We start from the raw sequence: 26,091 nt of genomic DNA on the forward strand, positions 1-26,091 counted from the left end.
CTAACGGGCTGTGGCACCCCTGGCTTTGTCAGACGATCCTTTCATCTGCTTTCTGTCTTCTAGAATCTGTGGAGACCTCATCAGTAACATCTAGCATATTCTTCTCATATTCTGAGTTTACCCCTTTTTATTCCTTCATTATTATTTTACGAGGGACTTTACCATATTGAGTAAGTCGTCCTCTCCCACTTTAGGTTCTACGGCTAATGGGCTAACAGATAGGAGAGGATATAAATGGGAGTTTCAGACATTCGGTAAACTCTCTTCGTTCTTGGTCTAGAGCCTGCCTACCTACCTGGTTTCCTTCCTTCCTCGCCTATACTTTTGATTCCCTGGGACACCTTGGCTAGGCTTGTCCTTCACTTTTAGTTTATGTAAACGGATTTTAAAATGCAGTTCTTGATCTACCTTGCTGCAGGACAAGGAGAGAGACAACACCCTGTGGATTTTCCTCAGAAGAAAATAACTAAGCTCAGCACTGATTCTTACACCTTGATATGCAGAGTTCACTAGATAACAGAGATGCCCAGGCCCCAGACCAGCCAAGATCTACCCAGTCCCAGTACCGAGGGAGGATCAAGCATGCAAGCTGGTGGATGGGGGATGATGGTGAGTAGTGAATATCAGGGCTACAAAGTGGTGGAAGTTATCACAGGAAAAGAGAACAGGGCCCTGTTGGAAAGAAGAAAGTCATGGGCTTGAGAAGGGGAGACTGAGGTTCAGAAACAAAAGGCACAAAGATGCTGTATCTGAACACCATGCAAAGTTGCTCACTGCTTCTGTGTTACCGGAGGTTCAAAGTAAAGGCCGGTGGACTTAAAGTCTAGTTTTGCTCACAGGAAAGATACCCAGAGAAATAAAACATTTTATGATTTCAAAGATATAGCAAGCATAAATTAAGGAGAAAGTGCTTAAATCCCCTTTCCTAGTCTTCTCCTTACTCTACCCTACAGAACAGTAATTTTTATGCTTTGGTAAACTCAGTAAGGGCAAGAGCTCTGTCTTGCTACTAAATTTTTATGTGCCCCATGGCATGTTTCTTTTTTAAATATAAATACATATTTATTTAAATATAAATATATATTTATTTATCAAGTAAACTCTACACCCAACATGGGGCTTGAACTCACTGCCCCGAGATCAAGAGTCGCACGCTCTTTCGACTGAGCCAGCCAGGTGCCCCTGCTCCGTGTGGCATTTGAGAGAGCATCTTGCATTCTATAAGCATCTGATAAGTGCTTTTTTATTAAAAAAAAAACAAAACAAAAAAACCAAAAACTTTACTTTTCAGCAGATCACAAACTCAGCAACTTCTCGTTACTGAGTCTGTCCTCTTGTCCTTGGCAGTGTATTGTAATGCTAGAGTCTTGATTTTTTTTCTTTTTTAACGATTCTTGATTTCAAGGTTCAAATTTATATCACAGACTGCACTCACTGGCTGATCTAGACAAAAACAGTAGGAAGAACTGGAGGAACTGGGTTAATTCAGAACACGGAACGCATCTGCTCACCTGCTAGCCTTGAATCCTTTCAATTTCTGTACAAAGAATGATTCAAGAACTTCTGCACATTGGTAAAAAGGCGAGTCGCTAGGATTGTAGTAACGACAGTTATCAAAAATTTTGGTCATGTCTGCCACAAATTCCGTCAGCTTTTCATAATACCGTCTTTGTACTCTTTCTTCCATGGTGGCGAGGTCTTGAAAACACAAAACAGAACATTTTTAAAGCTTTAAGGCAGTTCTAATGTGAATACTGCCCACAGCTCTAATAAGAATATAGGTTTCCTGCCCCAGCAGCCCCTGAAACCAAGCTGATTCGCCACTGGGGACTGTTCAGCAATTCATGAAGAAAAAAGGAGCACTTCTCCAATTTTGGTTTTGATTGGGGGAGTCTAAAATATAAACCTTGGCTACTATTAAGAAGGTTCTTTTGATTTCAGTTAACGAGAGAACAGCTCTTCATTCAGTTGGGTTGAAATAAAGGAAACTACACCCACACGATCAATACACATCTAAGCACAATACATTTTTACATGCAAACAATTATGTGTATTACATGTACAAAGAGGAGGCAATCCAAAATTAAGACCGAAATATCTTTGGGGCTTTGTGATACCTGTATTAGATTTTAATACCATCATTTTGCTTTCTTTATTAATTTTTATTGTTACCTTATATTGGTGGCAAGTGACACTTTAACAATTTTTGTAATAGTTTCCTTTATTTTTGAGGGAGAGAGAGACAAGAGTGCAAGCTGGGGAGGGGCAGAGAGAGAGGGAGACACAGAATCCGAAGCAGGCTCCAGGCTCTGAACTGTCAGCACAGAGCCCGATGTGGGGCTCGAACTCATGCACGAGATCTTGACCTGAGCCGAAGTCGGACGATCAACCAACTGAGCCACTCAGGCACCCCAAGTGACACTAATGTAACACTTAAGGTGGCAAGGATATAAAGTGTCCACTTAAAGGGAAAAATCTTAGCTGATATGAATAAAAATATTAGTATCTAACACTACAGGTAGTATGCAGAGAGGACTAAAATCATTCAACTGGGACAAAGGTAACTGTTTGGAATATACTGAGCTTAATCTTTTGAAATAACATTAGGTCCTGGGAGAAAGTTGTGTTTGAAGGAAAATTCCACATATGATCTCACATAAAAACCTGGGAGAATATGGGGCGTCTGGGTGGCTCAGTCAGCTAAGTGTCTGACTTTAGCTCAGGTCACGATCTCGTGGTTTGTGGGTTTGAGCCCCGCATTGGGCTCTGTGCTGACAGCTATGAGCCTGGAGTCTGCTTCAGATTCTGTGTTTCCCTCTCTCTCTCTATGCCCCTCCCCTGCTTGTGCTCTCTCTCTCTCAAAAATAAATAAACATTACAAAAATAAAAAAGAAAAAGGAAAAAAAAAACCTGGGAGAATAAAAAGCTGGTGATCTCATATCAATCTAGGTTTGACAGATTGAGAGATAATACAATTTCAAACTAAATTTCAGTGATTATTTTAGAATTTGAGAAAATGATTTTAAAGCCCAAGAATATCTAAGAAACATTTGAAAAATAAAAGTAAAAGGAGAGATTTTAATCTATCAGACATTAAACAAATATTATAAAGCTGTGGCAATGGAAAGTGTGGCATTATGTAGGGTGACACAAACGTTAACAAAACTATTCAAAACAGGAATAGACCTAATCATTTTCAGCAGAAGAATTTTATGTATGTCGAAGATGTCATGTCAAATAAGCCGAGGAAGGAAAATTCATTAAGAAACTGGGTTGAGGTGATAAATGATTAGCTGAACTATAGGTGCCATTGACCAATCTGGACAAAATACCTGCTACGTGACTAGACTATACTTTAGCTAAACTTCTCTCTTTCCTCCAGAAGCCTTAGCTTTGACCTACTCTCATTGTAACAGACTCAGCCCTTCCTCCATAATCTCTCCTAGAAATAGGCTAATGCAGGGGGCCTGCCCCCAACCACACCACTATTATTCATGCTACTTGCCACATCCCATTCTTCCTAGCCTTGTTTACTCTTCCTTATAAAAGAAAAGCCCTTTTCTGCCTAGCCTTTGAGATGCCTACAGATCTTTGGTTGGCAGATTCTCCCTATTACAATTTCCCCACCTCCATTTATTGTAGTCATCTTCCAAACAAGGTCTGGGGTGCCTGGGTGGCTCAGTCTGTTGAGCATCTGACTTTGGTTCATGTCATGATCTCCCAGTTCCTGGGTCTGGGCCCTGTATCAGGCTCTGTGCTGACAGCTCAGGAGTCTGGAGCCTGCTTTGGATTCTGTGTTTCCCTCTCTGTGGCTTCCCCCATTCGTGCTCTCTCTCAAAAATAAATAAACCAAAAAAAAAAAAAAAAAAAAAGAAAAAGAAAAAGAAAAGTAAAGAAAAAAGAAAGAAACTGGGTTGAGGCAATTGCCTCTACAGCTGAAGAAAAAATTCTTCACACTAATGCCAAAGTAATTCCAGCTGGATTAAAATTTAAGGACAACGATGAAAACCATAAGGAGGGCTAAAAGGACTACATCATAAATGTAATTAATCACTGAATTGTGCATACTAGGTAGTTATGTTATGTATATTTTGCCACATATGTGCACGCACGCATCTGTCTCTGGCAGTGTCTGTAGGGAGCAGAAAAATACAACCGCAAACATGCTTCCGGCCTCATGAAATCCCAAGCAAGACTTGGGCACGTCTATTGTGTGCAGGGTATGGAGGCTGTACAGAAGAGGGTAAACATCTGACACAACACATCATTCTTGCGCTTAAATTCTGTGTGCTTACCGTCTGGCTAACTTTAATAATGTATGTGAATAGTGCTTGGATGTTTTGTGATTCCAACTTAATTAGATATCCTTTAAAAAGAAAGTACCAGGAGAACATATATGTGAGTATTTATATACCTGGGGAAGCGCAAAAGACCAAAGGCATGACTCCAGAGGCAAAATTCGTAATGATTAATAGATTTAAATCCCAAAACATTAAAAATGATCATATGCCAAAAAAATCAATAAGAAGCTTTTAAAAAACTATTTTTGGGAGAGGCAGAGTGAGTGCGAGTGGGGAGGGGCAGACAGAGAGGAAGAGAGAGAATCCCAAGAAGGCCCTGCACTGTCAGCATGGAGGCTGACACAGGGCCCGATCCCATGAACCGTGAGGATCACGACCTAAGCCGAAATCAAGAGTTGGACGCTCAACCGACTGAGCCACCCATGTGCATCAGTATGAAACATGACCCTGGTATATAAAGAGCCCTTAAGGAACACTGACAACAATATGAACATCCCAGAAACATTCTGTATGGGCAAAATACATAAATAGGAAACTCACATCAAGTTCAAACGGTAAGTACACAACACTAATTACTGAAGTCATGCAAAGCCAAAGAACCACATTCTTTGTCCAAATTGGCAGATATTTAAAATTAATACATCAGCCTATTTTCAACAATGACTCCAAGACAGAGAACGAGAGTGGTAGTACACTTCAAATTTTACTCTCTGCACCTCTGTAACATCTATACACCTAACATATTATTTTGAAATAATTATTTTCCAGAAAATATTTCCTATCAAAAGCATGATAATACTTAGTGTTTTCAAGAGTGGAGAGAGAAGGATACAGTCATACATTATTATTAGAAACGGGTTCAATGTGCTGAAGTGCAATTCAAAAATACCTATCAAAAACGTACGGAGTATAAATACCATTTGACCCAGAAATGCTAATTCTAGGAATTTCTCCTCAGAAAACAAACAAGTGCAGGCAAATGCATGAAAGAAGATATTCACAGAAGTGTTGTTTATAACAGCAAAAACTGCACACAACTGAAAACCCCATTAATAGAGAGGTGATTAAATACAGTATCTTAATTGCATACAATGAAAAACGATGTAGGTCTATACTATAGCTCATGTGAAAAAGGTACTGATAAATTTATAAAGTATGTTATAAAACAGGATTCATTCATATAACCCTATTTCTGTTTAAAAAAATTTATTAGAGCTGCTGATCTTATTGGTTCCCTCCTTCTCTGAAAATAAACTATTTTTAATTAATTTATTTAAAAAAAATTTTTTAATGTTTATTTATTTTTGACAGGGACAGAGAGAGACTGAGTATGAGTGGGGGAGGGGCAGAGAGAGGGAGAGGGAGACACAGAATCTGAATCAGGCTCCAGGCTCCGAGCTGTCAGCACAGAGCCCGATGCAGGGCTTGAACTCATGAACCACGAGATCATGACCTGAGCTGAAGTCGGACGCTTAACCGACTAAGCCACCCAGGCGCCCCAAGCTATTTTCAATTTAGCCTGTATCTTCGCAGACATGTTTATGCATTTCTAAACACACTTATGTGCCCTTACAAAGTATATAATTGTTTGCTGCTTAAAACCTAGGTATTTTTCTGTAACTTTTATTTTTCTTTCAAGAGTATATGTCTTGGAGATCTATATTATCTCCATGTATATACCAAATCACAAGAGAATGTTTATCTTGATGGTTAATAAAGATGAAGGGGGGAAAAAAAAACCCAGAAAACAATCCAGCTCTTTAAGAAAAGAATTTTGGTTAAATAAGTTAAAGTATATTCAATTCACAGACTACAGAAAGTCCTCGAAATCATGTTATTGAAGATTAACGGCACAGTGACGTGTTTGTCAAACAGAGGACAATATTTATTTATTTACTTATTTTTAAGTTTTAATTTTTTTTAGTAATCTCTGCACCCAACGTGGGGCTTAAACTCATGACCCTGAGATCAAAGGCGCATGCTTCCCCTACCGGGCCAGCCAGGCGCCCCTCAAACAAGATGATATGATCTCAATTTTCACACATACACACACATGCACATGCATGCACTCCAAAATGGGATTCAGTGAGGAAAAGATCCAGGTGCGTTCTATCTTTTCCTACTTTGTTTATTTCCTAGTTTTCTTATAATTGTGTTATGTTAAGAAGGAGAATTATCAGAGCGCCTGGGTGGCTCAGTCGGTGAAGCGTCCGACTCTTGATTTCAGCTCAGGTCATGATTTCACAGTTTGTGGGTTTGAGCCCCATGTCAGGCTCTGTGCTGACAGTGCGGGAGCCTGCTTGGGATTCTCTCTCTGTCTCTCTCTCTCCACCTCTCTCTCTCTGCCCCTCCCCTGCTCCTGCATGTGTGTGCTCTGTCGCTCTCTCTCAAAAATATAACTTTAAAAAAAGCAGAGTTATCTATCATCTAAATAAATATCCCTAGATATTTCTCAAAAGAGATTACAGAGATGTAAAATATGTACAGGGAGTAGCGTCTTCTACCTTCAACACCAGACCGTTTAGCTGCCTTTTCAGACCGTTTTAGCTAAGCCCTCACGCCTACCTCCCCTTCAGGGTTTCCCCTCTTTGAACTAGTCATCAAACACAAACCCTTCCCGTTTCTTGAAACTGAAATACAACTGACATATGACGCTGTATCAGTTTTCGGTGTACAACATAATTATCTGATTATACGTAGGTACTGCAAAGTGATTGCCCAGTAAGTTTAATTAACATCTATCACCAACCGCATATAGTAAAAAAGTTTTTTTTTTTTCCCCTCGTGATGAGAACTGCTCAGATAATTCTCTTAGCAACTTGAAAATATACAATAAAATCCTTCTCATTTAGAAGATGGTCAGCTGGAGCTGCTTTTCTCTCTGGCAATTTTGGAAGCTTTGACGTACATTTTAATTTTTATAATTTCATCTGCAGATAAACTACTTTGAATGTAACCACCTGAGGCTGTTCGTCTCAATACAATCACTTGTGACTGTTACTTGTTACCATTTATTTTCCTGGGAAATGAGGATGTATGCTCTTGGATCTCTACCGCAGGCCCATCAAATTTGCTTTCCTTCAGGAAAAGATGAGGAAGAGGTAACAGGGAGCGATAAGAGACTCAGACCCTGACTCGCTCACTGATTTCACTCATCTTTTATATGGCTGTAGGATGCTCTGCTTCCATATCACTGATTCAGCTTTTCCTCTATGACGGCCACTGATGTCATTTCTGGTATTTCTGGGATTGACAACGGTACTGTGGTGAACAACATACTTGTGCCCACGTAAATCCTAATAAATGAAATTGCTGGGTCCAAGGGAATGCAGATTTAAACTTAATACACACTCCTAGTACATCCCACAAGTTACCACACCAATTTATTCTTCCACCAGCCTTGCTCAACGTATCGTCACGACGTATCACGCGTGACAGATATCTGCGGAGACTTCTGAAAAAACTCCATATTCAACTCAAGTACCTACCCATAGGTTCCTTAATCACACCGTAATAATCTGGTGCATCATTAGGATCCACTGGCTCAAGGAAAGGCCAGGCCATCTTATGGGCCTGTGATGGGAGGAGAGAACATCATTATTGTCAGGTCATTGAAGTTTCCCATTTGAATTGCTTTATCAATCAACCCTTAAGCCCCAAAAGTCAGTTTTCAACCTGATAGATGAGATTATTTATAATGTAAACGTGAGTAGAGTTTTGCCCTACTTACAAATCATCTCGGGTGAGCATACTCTGTATTAACGGTTCTCAAAGGGTTGGTCTGAGGACCTCAACTGTGGGGCTGGGGCACTAGCTTAGAAGACAAGAAGTCTGTCCTCTCATTCCTACATGACAACCTGCTACCTGTAAAACTGGGGTGGAACAGTCACCATTGCGGACGAATGAGGTGTCAGACACGCTAATAAATAACTTCACCCCCATACTGAGACCACTGTCCTCTTTTTAGTTCTTTTTTTCTTAAGATTTTATTTTTAAGTAATCTCTACACCTAATGCAGGGCTCGAACGCACAACCCCAAGGTCAAGAGTCGTACGCTCTTTCAACTGAGCCAGCCAGGTGCCCCCTCGCTAGAATCGAATCGAACTGTTTTTCAATCTATGGTAGTGAGGAAAACTTTTCTTTAAAAATTACATTCAGGTTAAAAAAGTGAGTCGTTTTAAATACGAGTGTCAGGTAGACACCATTCGAGCTAATGTGTGGATACGGTTAACCTGCTCGTGATATCGGCATGTGAAGGACTGAAGTCTGGAGTACCTCACTAGACTGGCTGGAGGTCAGTAAACGATCACAGATTCTGAGACTGGAAGGTTCAAACCCCAGAAATGGCTCCAGAGTCAACGCTGGCTGATTTCAGCGGCAGACAACGCACACACGGCGTCTTCTTACCTGTAAAGAACGCAGCACCCTTTTCAAGCCCTCGTAATCTTTCTCCGTTAGCGGCGTGAGCACTGTCATGGCATCCTCGGTGGACTGGCACTGTGGACAGACATACTCGTCAATGAGCTCTGCCTCACTCTGCAAGATGCCCACGCAGCGCCCATGGTACCAGTTCTGACACCGATCACAGCCAATATAAAATCTGCAAGATCCGAAATGGAAATGTGAGTTCAAAACAGATGGGATCACATTACTTACATCTACCTTAAAAAGTAAAACATGCACCTGAAAAGACTCTAACTCTGGGTATAAAATAGTTTTAGTATCACAATTGTTTTAATACTTCTGAAGATTGACATTCAAATGTGTTAATTTAGTACTTCTGATGTTAACAAAGCACTAAAAGCTTATTAAGAACGCTGTGTAATATTGGAGAATATGAAGAAAAACGTAAAGCATTTGATTGACTTTAAAGCTCAAAACAAAATAAAGCCGAAAATCTTTCAACTAGTACCATATCAAATGGGAAGCTGATACTGGCCACCCAACTGGGAGCTCAAAATCCTGTAAGCTAATAACAGAGTCTCAGAGCTTTTACCCAAATTAGTGTTTTTTTCTAACCTACAATAATGCACCATTTCAAACACTGATAAAATCCAAACAAGGCAGGCTGTTTTCATCTCATTCATTTCTGTTACATATTGAAGAATCAAGTCTACCATTAAACCGTATTTTTTCCCAATGCATCTCAAACATTCGCTATGAAGCAACACAAATTTTGAAGGGGAGGTAAAGAGAGAAAAAGAGAAAAAAAACCGGAAAGGAATTTGTAATGTAAGTGTATAATATATGCAGAAAAATACCTTGCTTTTTATTAAAATAAATAAGTAACCAGTCAGAGCAATTTGGCTTCCTAAATTATTAAATATGATGCTCTTATCAGAACTCACTGTGACTCATCATAAGGTGTTCTGCAGATACAGTACAATTCCTCACTGCTGCCCTCTTGTGCCCGTTTACAATCATTACAGATGTACACATCCATTTTCTTAGCCTCCTTTTCTGTGATGCCAACACATTCTCCATGATACCAGTTAGTACAAAGATCACAGCCAATATAGAACCTAAAAGTATTCACAATGAAAATGACAATGTAATTGTCATTTTGAGCTGCATGATACTTAAACCTGTCTTCCCTGTCCTGATTCACTTTCTTACAGGATAACTTTCTGCAATGAGTCAGCTAAACATCCTGAATCCAACCATTCTACCCCTGGCAAACTACAGCATCTGACACTGTATCAAGTGTGGAAACATAAAATCACTCACATCAATTTCAACAAATACACTGTTTGGTGAAATATGGGTCTTTAAAAACATACTGGAATTGGAAAAAATAAACAACACACTGATGGTAATGTCTCCCTCTTAATGAATGTGTGTAAAACTGTAACAGGCACAAAAACCAAAGCCGAAGAATCAAAGACTTACATCTGTCAAACCTATGCCACAGAAGCCATTTCAAATTCAGGGCTATTTCTTAGATAGGTTTGAAAATGTATCTCACGATTTAAATTTGAAAACGAAGCAAAGCGCAAACACCAAGTAGAAGTTACACTACGAGGAACATGCAGGTCAGCCAGGTGCAAAAGATACATGGTCAAAATATGGCATGAAGAAGACAACTAAGAAAGGTACATGTAGTGACTCACTTTCTACTAAGTTTTCTCAAGAAACACTGGAATTTTACCCAATGGTAACAGATTATGACGTGGGCCAGTTTTTCAGTTAATGTAACGTATGTGACAGTGTGGAGAGTGACCAGGTTAACTAACTGGTAAGGAACTGCTTCGATTCAAAACAGGGGGTACCCGGCGTGGACAGTGATACAGGATAGGTATCCAAAAAGCAAGAGGTTCCACAGTACTTGGCACGGTGGGGGTGTCGGAGTGTGTGACTGAGGGGAATGGCATTCAGTCAGGCCTCCGGGCTTGTGTAACAGAAGGCCCCAAAGGATGGAACGAATGAAAAGCATCTCTATGGTAAACACAGAGTGCATTTAAAAGCGTTGACAGGAGCTGTGTAGGAACGCCATGTAAAAATCATAGCAGGAATTCGCGTGAATCATAAGGACCCGGACCGGCCTTGCTGACACGGTTCCGCCAAAGTATTTCTTGGCGGATTCCCCGGGAGCAACGAAGCAGTCCTCAAACTTCAAACTAACCTTCCAAACGAACGTAAAGGAGTAGCGTATGGTTGTGTAGTTCATCCTACTCCCATTAATTTTTTTCTTTTGAATTAAGACTCCTCCAGGATTTTTGCTGCCACAGGTGGGGGTTGGGCCTTCCAGGTGTTTTGTATGTTGCCTTCAGGAGATGGTGGGCTATGTGTTCTGGAAGTAAGCTCAGGACTTGAATTTCAAGTTTTAGGCATTCTCACTGGCTCCCCAAACCAACCTAGTTTGCTACAAGAGATTATAAAATACTCCTAAAACACAGCAACTCATCCCAACTAGAACAGGGAGTGAATGAACCCGGTATACTGATATTTTAATAACACCCAACTAAAAATATGAACTATCCACAAAATAACGAGGCAATCTCAGTAGAAGGAGCACATACTTCATGCAACTGAAGTATGACAAAAATGATGGTGTGCGAAATGAATTTCTGTGATGTGAATATTTTAAATAAGCCACGTTTGTCTAATTACTTAAGTAAGTTCCATACACAGATCTTTGTGTAAAGAAAGTAAATCATGTTCTGCTTTATTCTGTAAATCATTATTATTTTGCTTAAAGGGAGGCAACTTATATTAGAACTAAGGGGGAAAAATCAGTTAATAGGGCTCCACCTTTCACATTATATATAATTTCCAAGAGAGACAATGAAAAGGGAAGATGCCTAAGCTGACGTGTCTAATTCACCACATAGCTAAATCTACCAACAAAACGGTGTGACCTAGAACTTGCACGTTATAATTTTAAATAGCAAGCACTAAGGCAGCTCCAATGTTGTAACTTAAAACCTCACTGAAGAGATCACAATTTTATTCTGTAAATTGGTTAGGCATCCACTTAAGGTAGATATTCAGCATTGCTACTTCTAAAGAATCGTATATTTTTAGCATGATCAAACATTTTGGTCCTGCAAAAAATATCGTAGTTAATCTTGGCTTTAAAAAGCTGGCCTACGTTTAAATGCTCAAAAGGAAAGCTGGACAATGGGTTGAATGATAAGGATAACAAATGAAACTGCATTAATGGATTAGTGTTTCTAAAATCTTGTATCTATATCATCAAATACAAGTCACAACAGTCAAAAAAAGCTTCCAGCTGCCATGCTTATTGTCACATTTTTGAGGGTCATTATTAAGGACTGAGTGAAAACACTCCTAGTATTTTTCTGGCTTTTGTCCCCAGGAAGAAAGTGGGAACTTTGACAAAAATAATATTAAGTTTCAGTATCCCAATACAAAAACCACAGAATTGCTTAAAATTAAACAATAAAAAACCAAAACTACTCGAACTTGAAACCTTGTACACCGTTCATATTCAGATAGTCTCTAAGATGTGATGTTATCATAAGGTTGTGAACAGATTCCAGAAAGGATGCTCTCAACTTTGGGCAGCGATAATAACACACCTCCTTCTCCCGACAGCATTACTGATCGGTTTGGAGTTAATCCAGAGAGAAGAGGAGAAAGCAAAAGAGCAACAGAAAGCTTGTTTTTGACAGAAAAGAATATGATGAAGAACAAACATGGATCATGAACACGTAAAATACAGAAGTTTTACTTTTCCAGTGTCATGTTTAAGAACATCAGATGCAAGACCACAGAGAAAACATTATTGTCCCTACTTCCAGCTACTTTCATTGACATGGCTACCAATACACTCCTTTTCTTCACAACTTTAACACAACTTCACTTTAACAGCTAAGCTTTTAAGAAAATAAACGAAAGCTCAAAAAAGAGGTACTCACTTCGATTCATCGTAAGGCGTTTTACAGATACAGTAAAGCTTTGTGTCCTTCTTAGTTTCCTTTGAGGTAGTAGAGATCATTTTCTTCTTCTTGGACTTGGAGCTCGAGTCTCTTTCCTCTTCTCGCTTCCTCTTCTGGGAAGCGGCAGGCAGCATGGCCGTGGCCGTGGCCGTGGCCAGGGGGCCCGTGTGCTGTGGGGGAGGCGGAGGCGGGGGTGACGGCGGAGGGGCCGGAGGCGCAGGCGGCGCTGCGGGGGAGGGAGCCGCTACCGCTGTGGCCTGCACCATGTCTTTTTCTTTCTTAATCCTCAGGTCTCTCTTGAGCTCTTCCTGTTGTCAATTAAAGACAATACAAAGCTGTCATCGAACGCACGTTCATGTCGGACTCGGCCAGAGGACTCTGCGTTACCTCTCTTCTCACCTCCCCTCCCCTTGTTGGAGTGGCTCCGAGGTCAGCCTCGTGTGAGGGGGTCTGTAATTTGAGTGTCATCCTCACTATACCCTGAACCCAGTCAAAACAACGAGAAGTATAAAGCGAAGATTACGGAACGACTCGAGATCTGCCAGTATCTTCAAAGGACACCTGCAGCAAGATGATCCAGTGCTGAAAACAACGTGCCCCGGGCTTGCTCTTTTTGTGCCCTGGTTATTTCTGTTGTTGCTCAGAATGGGGTTACAAGTGTCTTCACCCACTAGCTAGCTGCTTTCTTCTGGCGGTTCACCGTCTGTGTCCTTATAAAAATTTCTTTTCAACGTTTATTTATTTTTTTGAGACAGGGAGAGACAGGGCGTGAACGGGGGAGGGTCAGAGAGGGAGACACAGAATTCAAAACAGGCTCCGGGCTCCGAGCTGTCGGCACAGAGCCCGACGCGGGGTTCGAACTCACAGACCGTGAGATCGTGACCTGAGCCGAAGTCGGACGCTCAACTGAGCCACCCAGGCGCCCCCGTCTGTGTCCTTATAAACTGAACACGATTCTTAAAATTTGGCCTGACCAGCCACAAGTTGAATGAGAGACAGATTTGTCTAATTTATTAGGCTCCTAGGTCTAGAATTTAAAAACGCAGGAAGAGCTATCTTATCAACACACACTCTGATATAAAGTAAAACCCTTACTTCTCTTCACGTGAAATACTTTACAGATACACGTGTTACCTAGTGCTACAACTTATTCTTAGAAATGATGATTATTTCTCTAGAAAAGGCCATTGGCATTGGCATCCATGAACAAACCTGGTGTAAATCAATCACTGCTATGACCAAGCTTTTATTTTTTTAAATTTGTTTATTATTTATTTTGAGATAGAGAGCACGAGCAGGGGAAGGGCAGAGAGACAGGGAGAGAGAGAATCCGAAGCAGGCTCCATGCTGTCAGCACAGAGCCTGATGTGCAGCTCGAACTCATCAACTATGAGATCATGACCTGAGCTGAAATCGAGAGTCAGATGCTTAACCGACTGTTAAGCATGGTAAGATCTTTTGAATATCACAATAAAAAATTTTTTTACAGTAATTTCTACACCCAACATGCGGCTCGAACTTATGACCCTGGGATCAAAAGTCGCATGTTCCAATGACTGAGCCAGCCAGGCGCCCTGCAAACATCACAAAAATTCTAACAAATAAACCTGAACGGTCCTGGTTTAATGAATCTTATTTTCTCTATTTAGCATCTAGATGGTCCGGTAAGTGAGAAGGTAAGCTGAGTGACTATTCAGCAGCCCTTCTCAATGTAAAAGGTCTAAACCTTGAGTGTCATTTTCCTAATTAATATGATGCGTTTATAACGTAGCGAAATGGATTTTAGTAAAATCAAGATGATCAAGGTGGTTTGATGGGGTGGGGTGCCTGGCTGGCTCATTTGGTAGAGCATGAGACTCTTGATCTCAGGGTCATGAGTTCAAACCTCACATTAGGCAGAGATCACTTAAAAAACCCACAGATGGTACGTTGGGTATACGCTCGACCCCCCTTCAAGAACACACCAATGACAGTAAACTATAAGACAGAGAAAAATCGAAAAGACAGAGCCATGTTCGAGTAAAATAAATGTCTCTATGAAATGGAAACACAATACTGAATGGGGCTAAACCTGCAGGCCCGGTGGACTCCAGGTTCAGAGGTAGGAGGAGGTGGCCCAACAACAACCGGTCTCTGCAGGGAGAAAGGGACTCAACATGCTGCATGGGGGGGTGGGGGTGGGGTCACGAGAACAGGCTCCCTGCTTGATGTGGGTCTGGCTGCTCTTACACTGGGCTTCCAGGGAGGAAACAGAACTCCTCTCACTTAAATGCCAAATGCAAATCAAATGAAAACATGTGATGTGAAAAAAGGCAAAGTCAATAACTGAATCTGAATTGATTCCAAATGAAATCAATTTTATAGAACAATTTGACCAAAAACTTCATAATATGTAGGTTTGAGATGTTCAAAGAGCTAAATGAAGGTTTAATTTCTATTAAGAAATGGTAAGAAATTACTTTATCAATAAGAGAAGCAGAGAGGGTTGGAGGAAAGATAAAAAGGTGGAACACAGGACATTTTTAGGGCAGTGGAACTATTCTGTCTGTAACTTGGGTTTGACATTACACATTTGTCAAACTCCCAGGACTGTGTAACACAAAGAGTGAAACAATGTAAACCGTGGACTTTAGTTAATAGCAACCTGGCTCATCAACTGTAACAAATGGCCACACTGATACAAGATGTTAATAATGAACGTGTGTGTGTGTGTGTGTGTGTGTGTGTGTGTGTGTGTGTGTGTGTGTTTTGAAGGGGGGTGAGTACACAAGAACTTTCCTGCATAATTTTTCTGTAAATTTCAAACTCTAAAAAACAGCCTATTTAACAAAAAAGACAGACAAGCAGAAATCATACAAGAATAAAGATATAAACAGGGCGCCTGGGTGGCTCAGTTGGTTAAGCATCTGACTTCAGCTCAGGTCACGACCCCATGATTCATGGGTTTGAGCCCCGCATTGAGCTCTGTGCTGGCAGCTCAGAGCCTGGAGCCTGCTTCGGATTCTGCGTCTCCTTCTCTCTCTCTGCCCCACCTCCACTTGCGCTCTGTCTCTTTGTGTCTCTCAAAAATGAATAAACATTAACAAAAATTTTTTTAAGTATAATAAAGATTATGTAATATACGGTTAAGAACACCATCCTGTATAATAGGATATTTACAGAAGCGCTGTTTTTTAAATGGCTGCACACTGTAATGAGTAGAGACATATTCCGTATGTGTTGTCTCTAGTGTGATTCTGTTTTGGTATAAACTGAGTTTACATATGGATACATACATTAAAAATAATGTAAGTTATATTCTGAAATTATTTAACAACAGCCATCTCTGGGGGGTGCAATGACTTTAAATTTTTTTAATGTTTGTTTATTTTTGAGAGAGAAAAAGAGTGCAAGTGGGGGAGGAACAGAGAGAGAGAGAGAGAGAGAGAGAGAGACACAGAATCCAAAGGAGGCTCCAGGCTCTGAGCTGTCAGCACAGAGCGTGACGCAGGGCTCGAACTCATGGATCATGAGATCATGACCAGAGCCAAAGTCGGATGCTTAACTGACTGAGCCACCCAGGTGCCCCAACTTACAGAATTTTTTAATGTTTACTTATTTTTGAGAGAGAGAGAGAGAGAGAGAGAGAGAACACGAATGGGGGAGGGGCACAGAGAGAGGGATAGAGAGTGGAGCCTGAGACAGGGTGAAACTCACGAACTGTGAGATCATAACCTGAGCCAAAATCAAGAGTTGGACGCCCAACTGACTGAGCCACCCAGAATCCCTGACTTAGATTATTTTCATTTGTTGGCCAAGCTAATTGTTTTCAAAGACATCTGACTGTACACGTCCAATTTATTTATTTATATGTAAAGAATACAGATGATAAATAAATCCCCATTCTGTGCAGAAGATGGAGTAGGAATAGCATATGACACACATTAGATGTTAAATACCAGCTGCATGAATTGAATGGATAAGTCACATTTATATCCTATTCCACAAGCTGAATTTTTCACTCAAACTTTTCTCATGGAGAATTTTCCCCAAGGAATTAAAGACAAAAAGTACCAATTCTGCAGTCACCATTTTGTTAAAATGGCAGCCCATTGTGTGGACACCCAAATGCATTGAATCCAGTGGTTCCCAACTGAGGTACCTCTAGAGAGTATTTGAGAATGTAGGTGGAGGGGCAAGGTCATTTTTTGGGTTGAAGGTGATCCTATCATTTAGTAAATGCTTGGGTTCTTACAGTGTGTAAAAAAAACTGACCTATGGAAAGGGCCTAAAGTCCTTCTGTTGAGAAATCCGATTACTATGTGGATTTCAGGATGATTCCAAACTTTTATTATTATTATTATTATTATTATTATTATTATTATTATTATCATCATCATTCATTATGTCCTTGCTTACAGATCTTGCCTAATTGTTTCTTAGAAGAATTTCTAGAAGTGAAATAATGGATCAGAATATCCACATTTTAAAGAATTTTCATACACTGATGCAATGTTCTCTAGAAATACATATTTTCTCTAAAACGACAGTCTTTTCATTTCATTCCTTGGTATTTAGGTTGACTATCTTTTTGTATATTTATTGGTGTTTGGCATTTTTTAATTTGAAAATTGTGTGTCTCACACATTATTAGAGTGTTTCTTTGTTTTAATTTCTGCTTTATTGAGGTATCCCTGATAAAACTATAAGATATATTTACAGTATACATTGCAGTGACAGGATTTCCCCTCATCTAGTTAACTAATGTTCATCTTTTTCTGTTTTTATGTTCTCCTTTTTCTTACTGACTTAAAGAGCTCTTTAAATTTTAGAAATACTAATTCTGTCATAAATATCATAAAATGTTTTTTTCGTTTGCTATCTGTTTTTCAATATTGTTCATTGTATTTTCTTTATTCCAACAAAAAATTTTTTTTCTGTCTTCAAATCTGTCTTTTTCCTTTAAAGCATTTGAGATCTGTAATGCGTGAGAGTGGTTTTCCCCACTCCAAGATTACAAAGATGACAGGCCTGTTTTCTTCTATTATTTTTGTGGTTTCCTTTTTTACATTAAAATTTTTGATCTGAAACGTATCTTTAAAAAAAAAACCCTCCCTACTTAAAACTTAAAATTTACTCATTTATTTTGAGAGAGAGAGCACGCACAAGTGAGAGAGAATCAGAGAGAAAGAGAGAGACAGAATCCCAAGCAGGCTCCACACTGACAGAATGGAGCCCAATGCAGCTCGAACTCACAAACCGTGAGATCATGATCTGAGCTGAAACCAAGAGTCGGATGCTTAACCAACTGAGTCACCCAGGGGCCCTGAAATGCATCTCACACACAAAAAAATTTTTTTAAATGTTTATTTATTTTTGAGAGAGAGAGAGAGAGAGAGAGAGAGTGAGAAGGGGAGGGGCAGAGAGGAAGGGAGACACAGAATCTGAAGCAGGCTCCAGGCTCTGAGCTGTTGGCACAGAGCCCGATGTAGGGCTCAAACCTATGAACTGCAAGATCATGACCTGAGCCGAAGTTGGACGCTTAACCGACTGAGCCACCCAGGTGCCCCTGCTATGAGATGTGCCTTAATTTAAGGTGAGAGGGAATATTTGCTACTAAGAATTGGCTTTTGTTTATTGCCCTTTGACAACGGTTGTAGTCTCGACATTTATCTAGTGAGTGAGTGACTACCTCACTGAATCCTCTCATAAAATTTAGGGTGGGGCTGTTGATATAATATTATACATTATGATATTATATACACAATATAATATAATATAATATAATATTGTATCATATACAATAAACATTTTACCTTCTTTTTTTTCTTGACTTAATACACTATCTAGAAATTTCCGGAGGTAATAAATAATAATGGTGGTTTTCGGCACTGTCACCTGGTTTTTGACTTTAGTGGGAAGGTCTCTTAATGTCTCAGAGTTGTGGAACCATTGGTTGCTGGGCTGATCAATTTAAAAAAAAAAGTACTTCTCATCTTTTTAAAATATACAAGGCACATTTAGGTATGCTTTAGATAGCCTACTTCTAAGAAGCTGTTCAAATATGCATGAATAGATGTCTTCTTTCATTTTTAAATAACCCCCCCAAGCAAGCAGAGGGTTACCAATGCCTACAGGATCAGTTACAAGACAAGAAAATATGGGGTCTTATTTAACGGGTGCTCTTCTTCTTCTCCTTTTTTTTTTTTTAAGTTTGTTTGTTTGTTTGTTTGTTTGTTTATTTATTTATTTTGAGAGAGAGAGAGAGAGAGAGAGAGAGAGAATCCCAAACAGGTTCCACACTATCAGCGCAGAGCCCAATGTGGGGCTTGAACCCATGAACCATGGGATCACGACCCGAGCCAAAACCCATTGTTGGATGCTTAACTGACTAAGCCACCCAGATGCCGCTTATTTAATGGGCACTCTTTATTTTTCATTCTTCCGACATTGTTTTGTAGTTCTTGGTCTACCTTTCTCATGAAACTTGGCTTCTGATAACTTTTGGCGAGACTATGTCATAGAGAATAAACGCTATCCCCAAGGAGGTGCTCACAATGTTTTTCTTTAAATCAATAGACTGACCTCTCTTAGAGTGGTTACTTGAGAGATTCCTAGATGCCTTCAGATATAAAAGCTCTGTCGTGTTTGAAAAGACATGTGTCCCACTGCTTTTAGTTTATGCACAAAAATGTTAAGTTCTAGAAACTAGCTGAAATGTAAAGCGTAACCAAAGAGGCAAGGGAAAAAAAAAAAAAGAATATAATGACATGCTCAACACTGGCCATGGAAGGAAAGGAAATCCCTTCTTACCTGCACTTGAATTTGTAGGTCTTTGTCCAGGAGCGCTCTCTTTTTTAGTATTTCCGCTTTGAGTTGTTCTTTGTGTTTGAAGAGCAGCGCGGAGAGCTTGGTGGCATTCTGCTTGCTACGTTTCTGTTCCACACTCTCTTCGCGCTTCCGTTTTTTTGCTGCCTGTTTTTCTTCTTTATCTATCTTATCCAAAATATACTTCATCACCTGGTTACAGACAATCATTCTGGAGAGAAATACACAATCCATGTAATGCTGGGCATGTCATTCTGAAAAGCTCAAGACATCATTTTTCTATGTCTCTACGGTTGATACACAAACTTTCTGTGACCGGAAAGCTTCAAAGAGTGATTCAGACCAGTTTCGAGCACCCAGTATTGCCAAGTATCCACCTTTAATGAACTTCAGGCAAGATAAAAAACCAAAACAAACCAACAAAAAAACTTAAACTCAGACGTCCTGTCCGTGTACATGCTAAAGAGGAAAGGCCGACGTACAATGAGACCCTGTGTTGCTGGGTTATAAACATGTCTTCCTACCTTTGATTCTCTTCTCTTTCAGCTGGAGTCATGGTCTTTTTCTGCTTTAAATGTTCTATTACAGCATTATGCTTCATCACCACCTTCAGGACAGAACAAAATCCCAAAGTGCATATTTTATAATGACTACATGTTGGTATACAGATTAACAGCAGAAATCTGAGCACATGTATGTTTTCCAAAGAAAACCGTAAGAGTTTTATGTCAGAACATAAACAGAATTAGAGCTGCAATATGGCCTGAGTGCTTACCGTGTACTGGGCACTGTGCTACGTAAGCACCTGACGTTACCTCAATTATTCCTCGTAACAACACCGAAAGGGATAATCTTATAAATGAGATTCTGAGGCATGAAAAAATTAACTCACTTGTTTGACACGAAAAAAGGAATAGAAGCTGTAATTTTAACCCAGCTATCACTCTGCAACAGCCATTTTTGTTACCATTATGCTCTCTTCCTAGGTATTAATTTCTCCTCCCCGTCCCACTTTGCACAGAGATTAGGATAAAGACAGATATCGTAGTAATTCTAAGTTTACAGACTACACGGTACTAAACGCTGGGTAATAATGCATTTGAACATACATAGGACATCGATTTATAAGACTACTACCACACGCCTTTAAAATCCCTTTGTTGTTTAAAAAGTACTTCTAACGACGTTGCATTAGAATCATCAAACGTGCTAGGAGACAAGATCTCAATTAATCCAACCACTGCAAAGGAACGTCGCTCATACGGCGTGACAGAGGTGCTGACTGCCGCTACAATGGCACTCATGGTCCAAATATCCGCGTACCAAATCAACGTGTTGTACACCTTAAATGTATACACTGCTGTATGTCAAACATATCCCAATAAAAAATAAAATGCGAAGTGTTTCTATACACATGACCTCATTTAATCGTTACAATAATCTCACGTGGCTGTCAAGAGAGGGAGTATTAAGGAGGATACGGAGCTCAGGGCAGAGAGGACAGTGTCGTGGACTGTGAATGGGAGACCCAGGAACTGAACGCAGGTCTCATGACTTGGGAACACTGGAAAGCCACACTCAACCTCCTGACTAATGCCGAGTGGTGCACGCTGTTGACGCAAAGAAAGTTTCCCTCAGCAATGCTTCAGGATCTTGTACACGTGACTTCATTTTAAGTAGAGCAATGCCAACTCCTCTAAATTGCCTTACTTCACTAAGACGCTATTGTAGGATGCCACTTTTTATTTGAGCTATGGAACAGAAGAATCTCCACCTCTAACAAAGGTGTGGTTAGAAACGCAAATGAGTTTCAATGGTCTGTAATGTGTCCCTCACGCAAACTAAGGAGTGACGACTGCAAGTAACTTCAGAGCGCTCCTGATGCCTGAGCGGCTGTAAGCTTAGTTGACCTTCAAGTCCTAGATCAATGGTGCGGAAACTCCTAACTCCATCCTTCCCATCTTAGTTCTCCCCCAGCACAGGCAGTTTTTCTAATAAGCACTGATTGTCACATCCAAGAAGAGTTCCAAGCCATGGCAGTCATTCAGTATTTTTTCGTCAATCCAGTGCTGCTTTCTAAATAGAACCGTCAATGACTTTTGCCTCCTGTAGGAAACCTGACACAACCAACGCTAGGTCTACTGCACAGCACAATCATTCAAGCTACTGAACATGCTGCTTTTACTTAATAACTTTACCTGTTTCTGAATGATTTCACTTTGATTAGAAGCTTGGAGAGTGTGTTCCCGCTTAATTTCTATCTGCTGCTGCTTCTTCTTTTGCTGCTGATCCCTGAGTTGCTGAACCCTTTGCAACTGCTCTTGCACACTGGCTGCCTGCACTGTAACCACATTCTGAATGTGGTGAGTCTGCACAGGACTGCTTTGCTGAATTTGAACAGGTAACTGGAGTTTGATTTGCTGGGGCACACCACCTTGCTGAGCCTGAATCTGAGCCACAACCTGCGACTGGATCTGAGAGAGAACCTGGACTTGTTGTTGCAGCTGGGGCACAGCAATGACTTGGGGCTGCGGCTGCTGTATCTGTAGCTGAGGACGGGATGGGGATGAAACAGTAACTTGGTTTAACGTCTGTCCTGATGAAAGAGTTTGAGTTGGAGACTGTACCTGGGGTTGTGATTGTGGCTGGCCCTGGGAAGGTGTCTGAAGAGATGTATGTGGTTGAATTGGAATCGGTTGTGAGGTTGTAGTCTGAACCTGGGATTGCTGTCCGGGAGACACTTGGGATGGAGTCGATGGACGTATTCGAGTCTGTGGTGGACTTTGGACGCGAGCAGGAGACTGTCCTTGGACATTACTTTGAGGCTGACACTGTACTGCGGCTTGGGGTTTGGATGACTGTGCTTGGGCGGGTTGTGCTTCAGGAGGGACATGGGATGCAACAGTTGTTGGGGTCTGAGCTTCAGGCTGAGTCTGCACTTCAGGCTGAGCTGGGGACGGGGGCTGGGTTTGGGGCTGGGGCTGAGCTGAAGGCTGAGCAGTCTGTGGCTGGGCTTCTGGAGGACTCACACTTGATGACTGAGCTGGTGGCAAGGTTTTGGCTTGTGGCACCTGTGTCGGGGGTGATAATTTACTCTGTCTTTGTTCACCTGTACCTGTGAAAAAGAAAGACCAAATGTTTCTATGACTCTACGACACAGAACCTTGGTTAAAGAAGAATCTGCAGGGGATTGCCTAAAGGTGCGAATTCTGAATTTCAGTATAGAAGACTGACACCTTAGACATTCCAGAGACACTCCAGAGACACATCTGAGTTAGGACTCTCCTAACCGGGGAGCCAGGCCCTGTCTCTAGAAATCAGCCAGGACTTCTGGGACAGGCTGACGTTAAACCCTCATTGTTTTCCTGGGGCGTGGTGAGGGCAGCCGGCAGTGGGAGGCTAACACAGTGGTTCTGGACCTGCAGCCAAGCGCGGGCCATGAGCTGGATACATCAACCTTCCCCGACATTACCTGCGTAATCCATTGGTGCCCCCGAGGCACCGTGACTCCAGTGGTGCCCACAAGGCTGGCCAAGAAGCAAGTGTGGGCACAGTTACCATGATACCCACTGTTTTTGACCCCCCGCCCCAATTTTCTGTATTTTTTACGGGGTGACGGAGGTGACAGGGAACCTGTAGGAACAAGAGATGTTGTGAGGTGGACCGGACGGCTCTTAAGCTCACTGGCTTCAGGCATGATCTTCCCAAAGATAAACACCGGGCCTCCTTTCCCTCTACTAGCCCAGCAACTTGTGCAGCGACAAGCGGCACTTCTGATACCCCCAAGTTCTACCTGCTGCCGTAGTGGAAACGGTGGTGGTGGTGCTGCTGACCGCTGTGGCTGTTGTGGCCAAAGGTGTGAAGAGGAACCGCTGGACAGTACCGTTTGGCATGGCAGCTTGCATCAGCTGCTGTCCTGGGCCCGGAAGTATAGTCACCCCTTGAGGTATCAGCTGCAGCTGTCCAGTCGTTTGACCTTGTCCTTGAATCACTACCGTCAAACCTTGATTGCCGCCCTGTGGAGAACAAAGGGCAACAGGTAAACAGTGTTCAAAGCGTCAGCCTTTAAGTATACCACTTTTACGTTGGAAAGAGCCTTTTAACGTAATGAAACTACGTATCTGAAGCTCTAGAGAACGGCATCGAAAGGAATTCAGATAAGCTGAAGTAAGAATGTTTATTTGGAAAGACTGATGTTGTTCAATGGAGAAAATATGAACTAACGACCCAGAGTTCCAGTCCAAGCTGTCCAAATGGACAGCCAGGTATCTGTCTACAAGTAACACTACTCCTCCAGATCCAAATTTCCCTACTATCTACAAAATCAGGGCACTGAAGTGAATGACGAATGTCTCCACAAAATTCTGATTTTAAACCTTCTTATATTCGTATTCTTTTGTAATTTTCAAAGCATCTTTGTATATACTGTCTCGCTGGATCCTCACAATGGACTTGTGACTTCGTGGAGTAGGGAGAGAAAATATTACTACAATCTTATCACCAATTAAGAAACTCAAGGTTAGAAAGTTCAAGTCACTTGCCCAAAGCTAGAGATGAACTTAAAGGTGAGAAAAAAATGAGGAACCCAGGTCTCCTGGTTTCACTTTTTCAGTATGTACCAGATTACCCATGGTGTGTGTCTGTGTGCACTGAAGGAGAAAAAGCTTAGGGTTTCGACAAGTCGTGAGGGTCGCTAATGCCCAGGTAGTTACCAAAATGGGGACCAGGAACTAAGAACTCTGTATGTACTGCCACTTCTGTCCAGGACTTGTTAATCCAGGAAAATTAACTACTAGGGACACGGCGGAGAGTTAGAAATCAAAGTAAAACAACCCACCCCAAATTCTCAACAGCCCAGGCTGACGCCACCAAGTTCATATACTAATGCACATATACTTTACTCATGAGTCCCCTGTTTACTCTTGCACGTTCAAAAATGCATGAAACACCAAGTATAGTTTAAAAAATAATTATAAAGTAAACATCTATAAAATCAGCACTCAGGTCATCGTCGCCAGTATCCAAGAAGTCCCTGCTGAGATCTGCTCTGATCTGCGTTCCCTTCCTTTCCTCTGGAGGTAACCACTGTTCTCACTGCTACGGTAACATCACACTTCTTCATAGTGCGACTGCTTACATATAGACCTTTCTGGGGTTACAGGTTCACAACTTCACGAATGCCATCCGTGAAAAACATGACGGGAATGAAGCTTCTCTCGACGGACAATGCAGCAGCCCTGTATCCCTATACAGCACAGCTGGTTTTGCCCGTTTCTGAATTTTGTGCAAATGGAATCATAATGTAAGTTTCATACTTGCTCCCTCAGCTCAACAATGTGGTTCTGTGTGGCCACGGTTTTTCATTTTCATTACTGTAGGACTACAACACAATTTATTGAACTGACAGTAGACAGACTTTTGGGCTGTTCTTACTTTTCTACTCTGGTGAACCATGTGCTGCTATGAAGACTCATGTTCATTATCCTGGTGCTCACGTGAACAAGAACTTCGTTAGGGAATACAGGAGAACTCCCAGACCAGAGGTATGCATATCCTCAACTTTGCCAGGTCACGCCTGGAGTCGTCCAAACGGCTAAACCAATTTATACTACCGCGGTTGCACATGGAAGTGTATTTTGTTTCACGTCTTTGCCAGCTCTTCATCTTGACCAACATTTTAATTTATACCAACCTCTTATGTACACGGTTCTCATATCCATTTCCCTCATTACCAATAGAGTTCAGTAGTTTTTTTGACTTTGGACATTTCGATTTCTTCTCTCCTCATCAAGTTTGTATGCCCCCAACTTTTTTTTTTTTTTTACTGAGCTTTTGCTCTTTTGCCTTATTTTTAGTAATTCTTCATGTGTTTTGGATAACAGTCTGTGTTTGTGTTACTTTTTATAATGTCTGATGAACTGAAGTTCTTATTTTTAGTGGAGTTGAATTTATAAATCTTTTCCTTTATGGTTAGTGCTTTTTGTGTGTAAGTAAGAAAGCCTTTCTTTCCTATCCCAAGGTTATGAAGGTGTTCTTCTCTCTAATCTTCTGAAAGTATTATACTCTTACCTTTCACAGGTAGGACTTTTATCCTCCTGGAAAGGAGTTTGGAAGTGAGGTAGTGGCCCAGTTTCACAGTTTTCCATATAAACTCAATTGTCCCAGCACCATTTACTGGAAAGTCTGTTCCTTTCTCAATGGTTTGTAATGACATCTCTATCATGGAACAAGTGTTCACATAGGCATGGGTCACTTTTTGCATTCTCTGCTGCGCTATTCATCTATCTGTCCTAGTTGTCTGCACCTTTCTGTACTAATGTGTGAGGCATTATCATAAATATTTTGATATCAGGTCATCATACAGGGCAAAGCCTCCTGTTCGTCAACAGTATTATAACTATTCCTTCTCCTTTGCACTTCCATTTTAAATTTTTAAAAAATCAGCCTGTCAGTTTCCATAAGAAAATCTCCTTGATTTTTAAAGGAACTGCATTCAACCTACTGATTAGTACTAGAAGAACTGAGAACAGTTGAATCTTGCAAGGAAGCAGCTGATGTACTCAAGTCTTATTTTTCCAATG

General features: G+C 41.0%; 1 protein-coding gene and 1 non-coding gene across 14 annotated transcripts in view; one reads left to right on the forward strand and one right to left on the reverse strand.

Annotated features, from left to right (window-relative positions):
- Positions 1 to 26,091, reverse strand: part of BPTF (bromodomain PHD finger transcription factor) — a 148,046-nt gene that overhangs the window by 8,351 nt on the left and 113,604 nt on the right. For 8 of the 13 annotated variants that reach the window (XM_042915788.1, XM_042915785.1, XM_042915784.1 and 5 more), the window contains 9 exons: positions 23,304 to 23,526; positions 21,709 to 22,625; positions 20,035 to 20,117; positions 19,496 to 19,721; positions 12,683 to 13,011; positions 9,650 to 9,823; positions 8,709 to 8,901; positions 7,790 to 7,874; positions 1,512 to 1,698 (listed from right to left, as the gene is read on the reverse strand). In XM_042915788.1, the coding sequence (XP_042771722.1) occupies positions 1,512 to 1,698; positions 7,790 to 7,874; positions 8,709 to 8,901; positions 9,650 to 9,823; positions 12,683 to 13,011; positions 19,496 to 19,721; positions 20,035 to 20,117; positions 21,709 to 22,625; positions 23,304 to 23,526 (2,417 nt within the window). The remainder of the gene's footprint in view (positions 1 to 1,511; positions 1,699 to 7,789; positions 7,875 to 8,708; positions 8,902 to 9,649; positions 9,824 to 12,682; positions 13,012 to 19,495; positions 19,722 to 20,034; positions 20,118 to 21,708; positions 22,626 to 23,303; positions 23,527 to 26,091) is intronic. The other 5 variants (XM_042915787.1, XM_042915783.1, XM_042915790.1 and 2 more) reach the window with 4 other exon arrangements.
- Positions 14,529 to 14,601, forward strand: TRNAK-CUU. Its single transcript has one exon. It is a non-coding gene; the product is annotated as a tRNA-Lys (tRNA).

This window comes from Panthera leo, chromosome E1, assembly GCF_018350215.1.
Source record: "Panthera leo isolate Ple1 chromosome E1, P.leo_Ple1_pat1.1, whole genome shotgun sequence".
Taxonomy (NCBI): Eukaryota; Metazoa; Chordata; class Mammalia; order Carnivora; family Felidae; genus Panthera; species Panthera leo.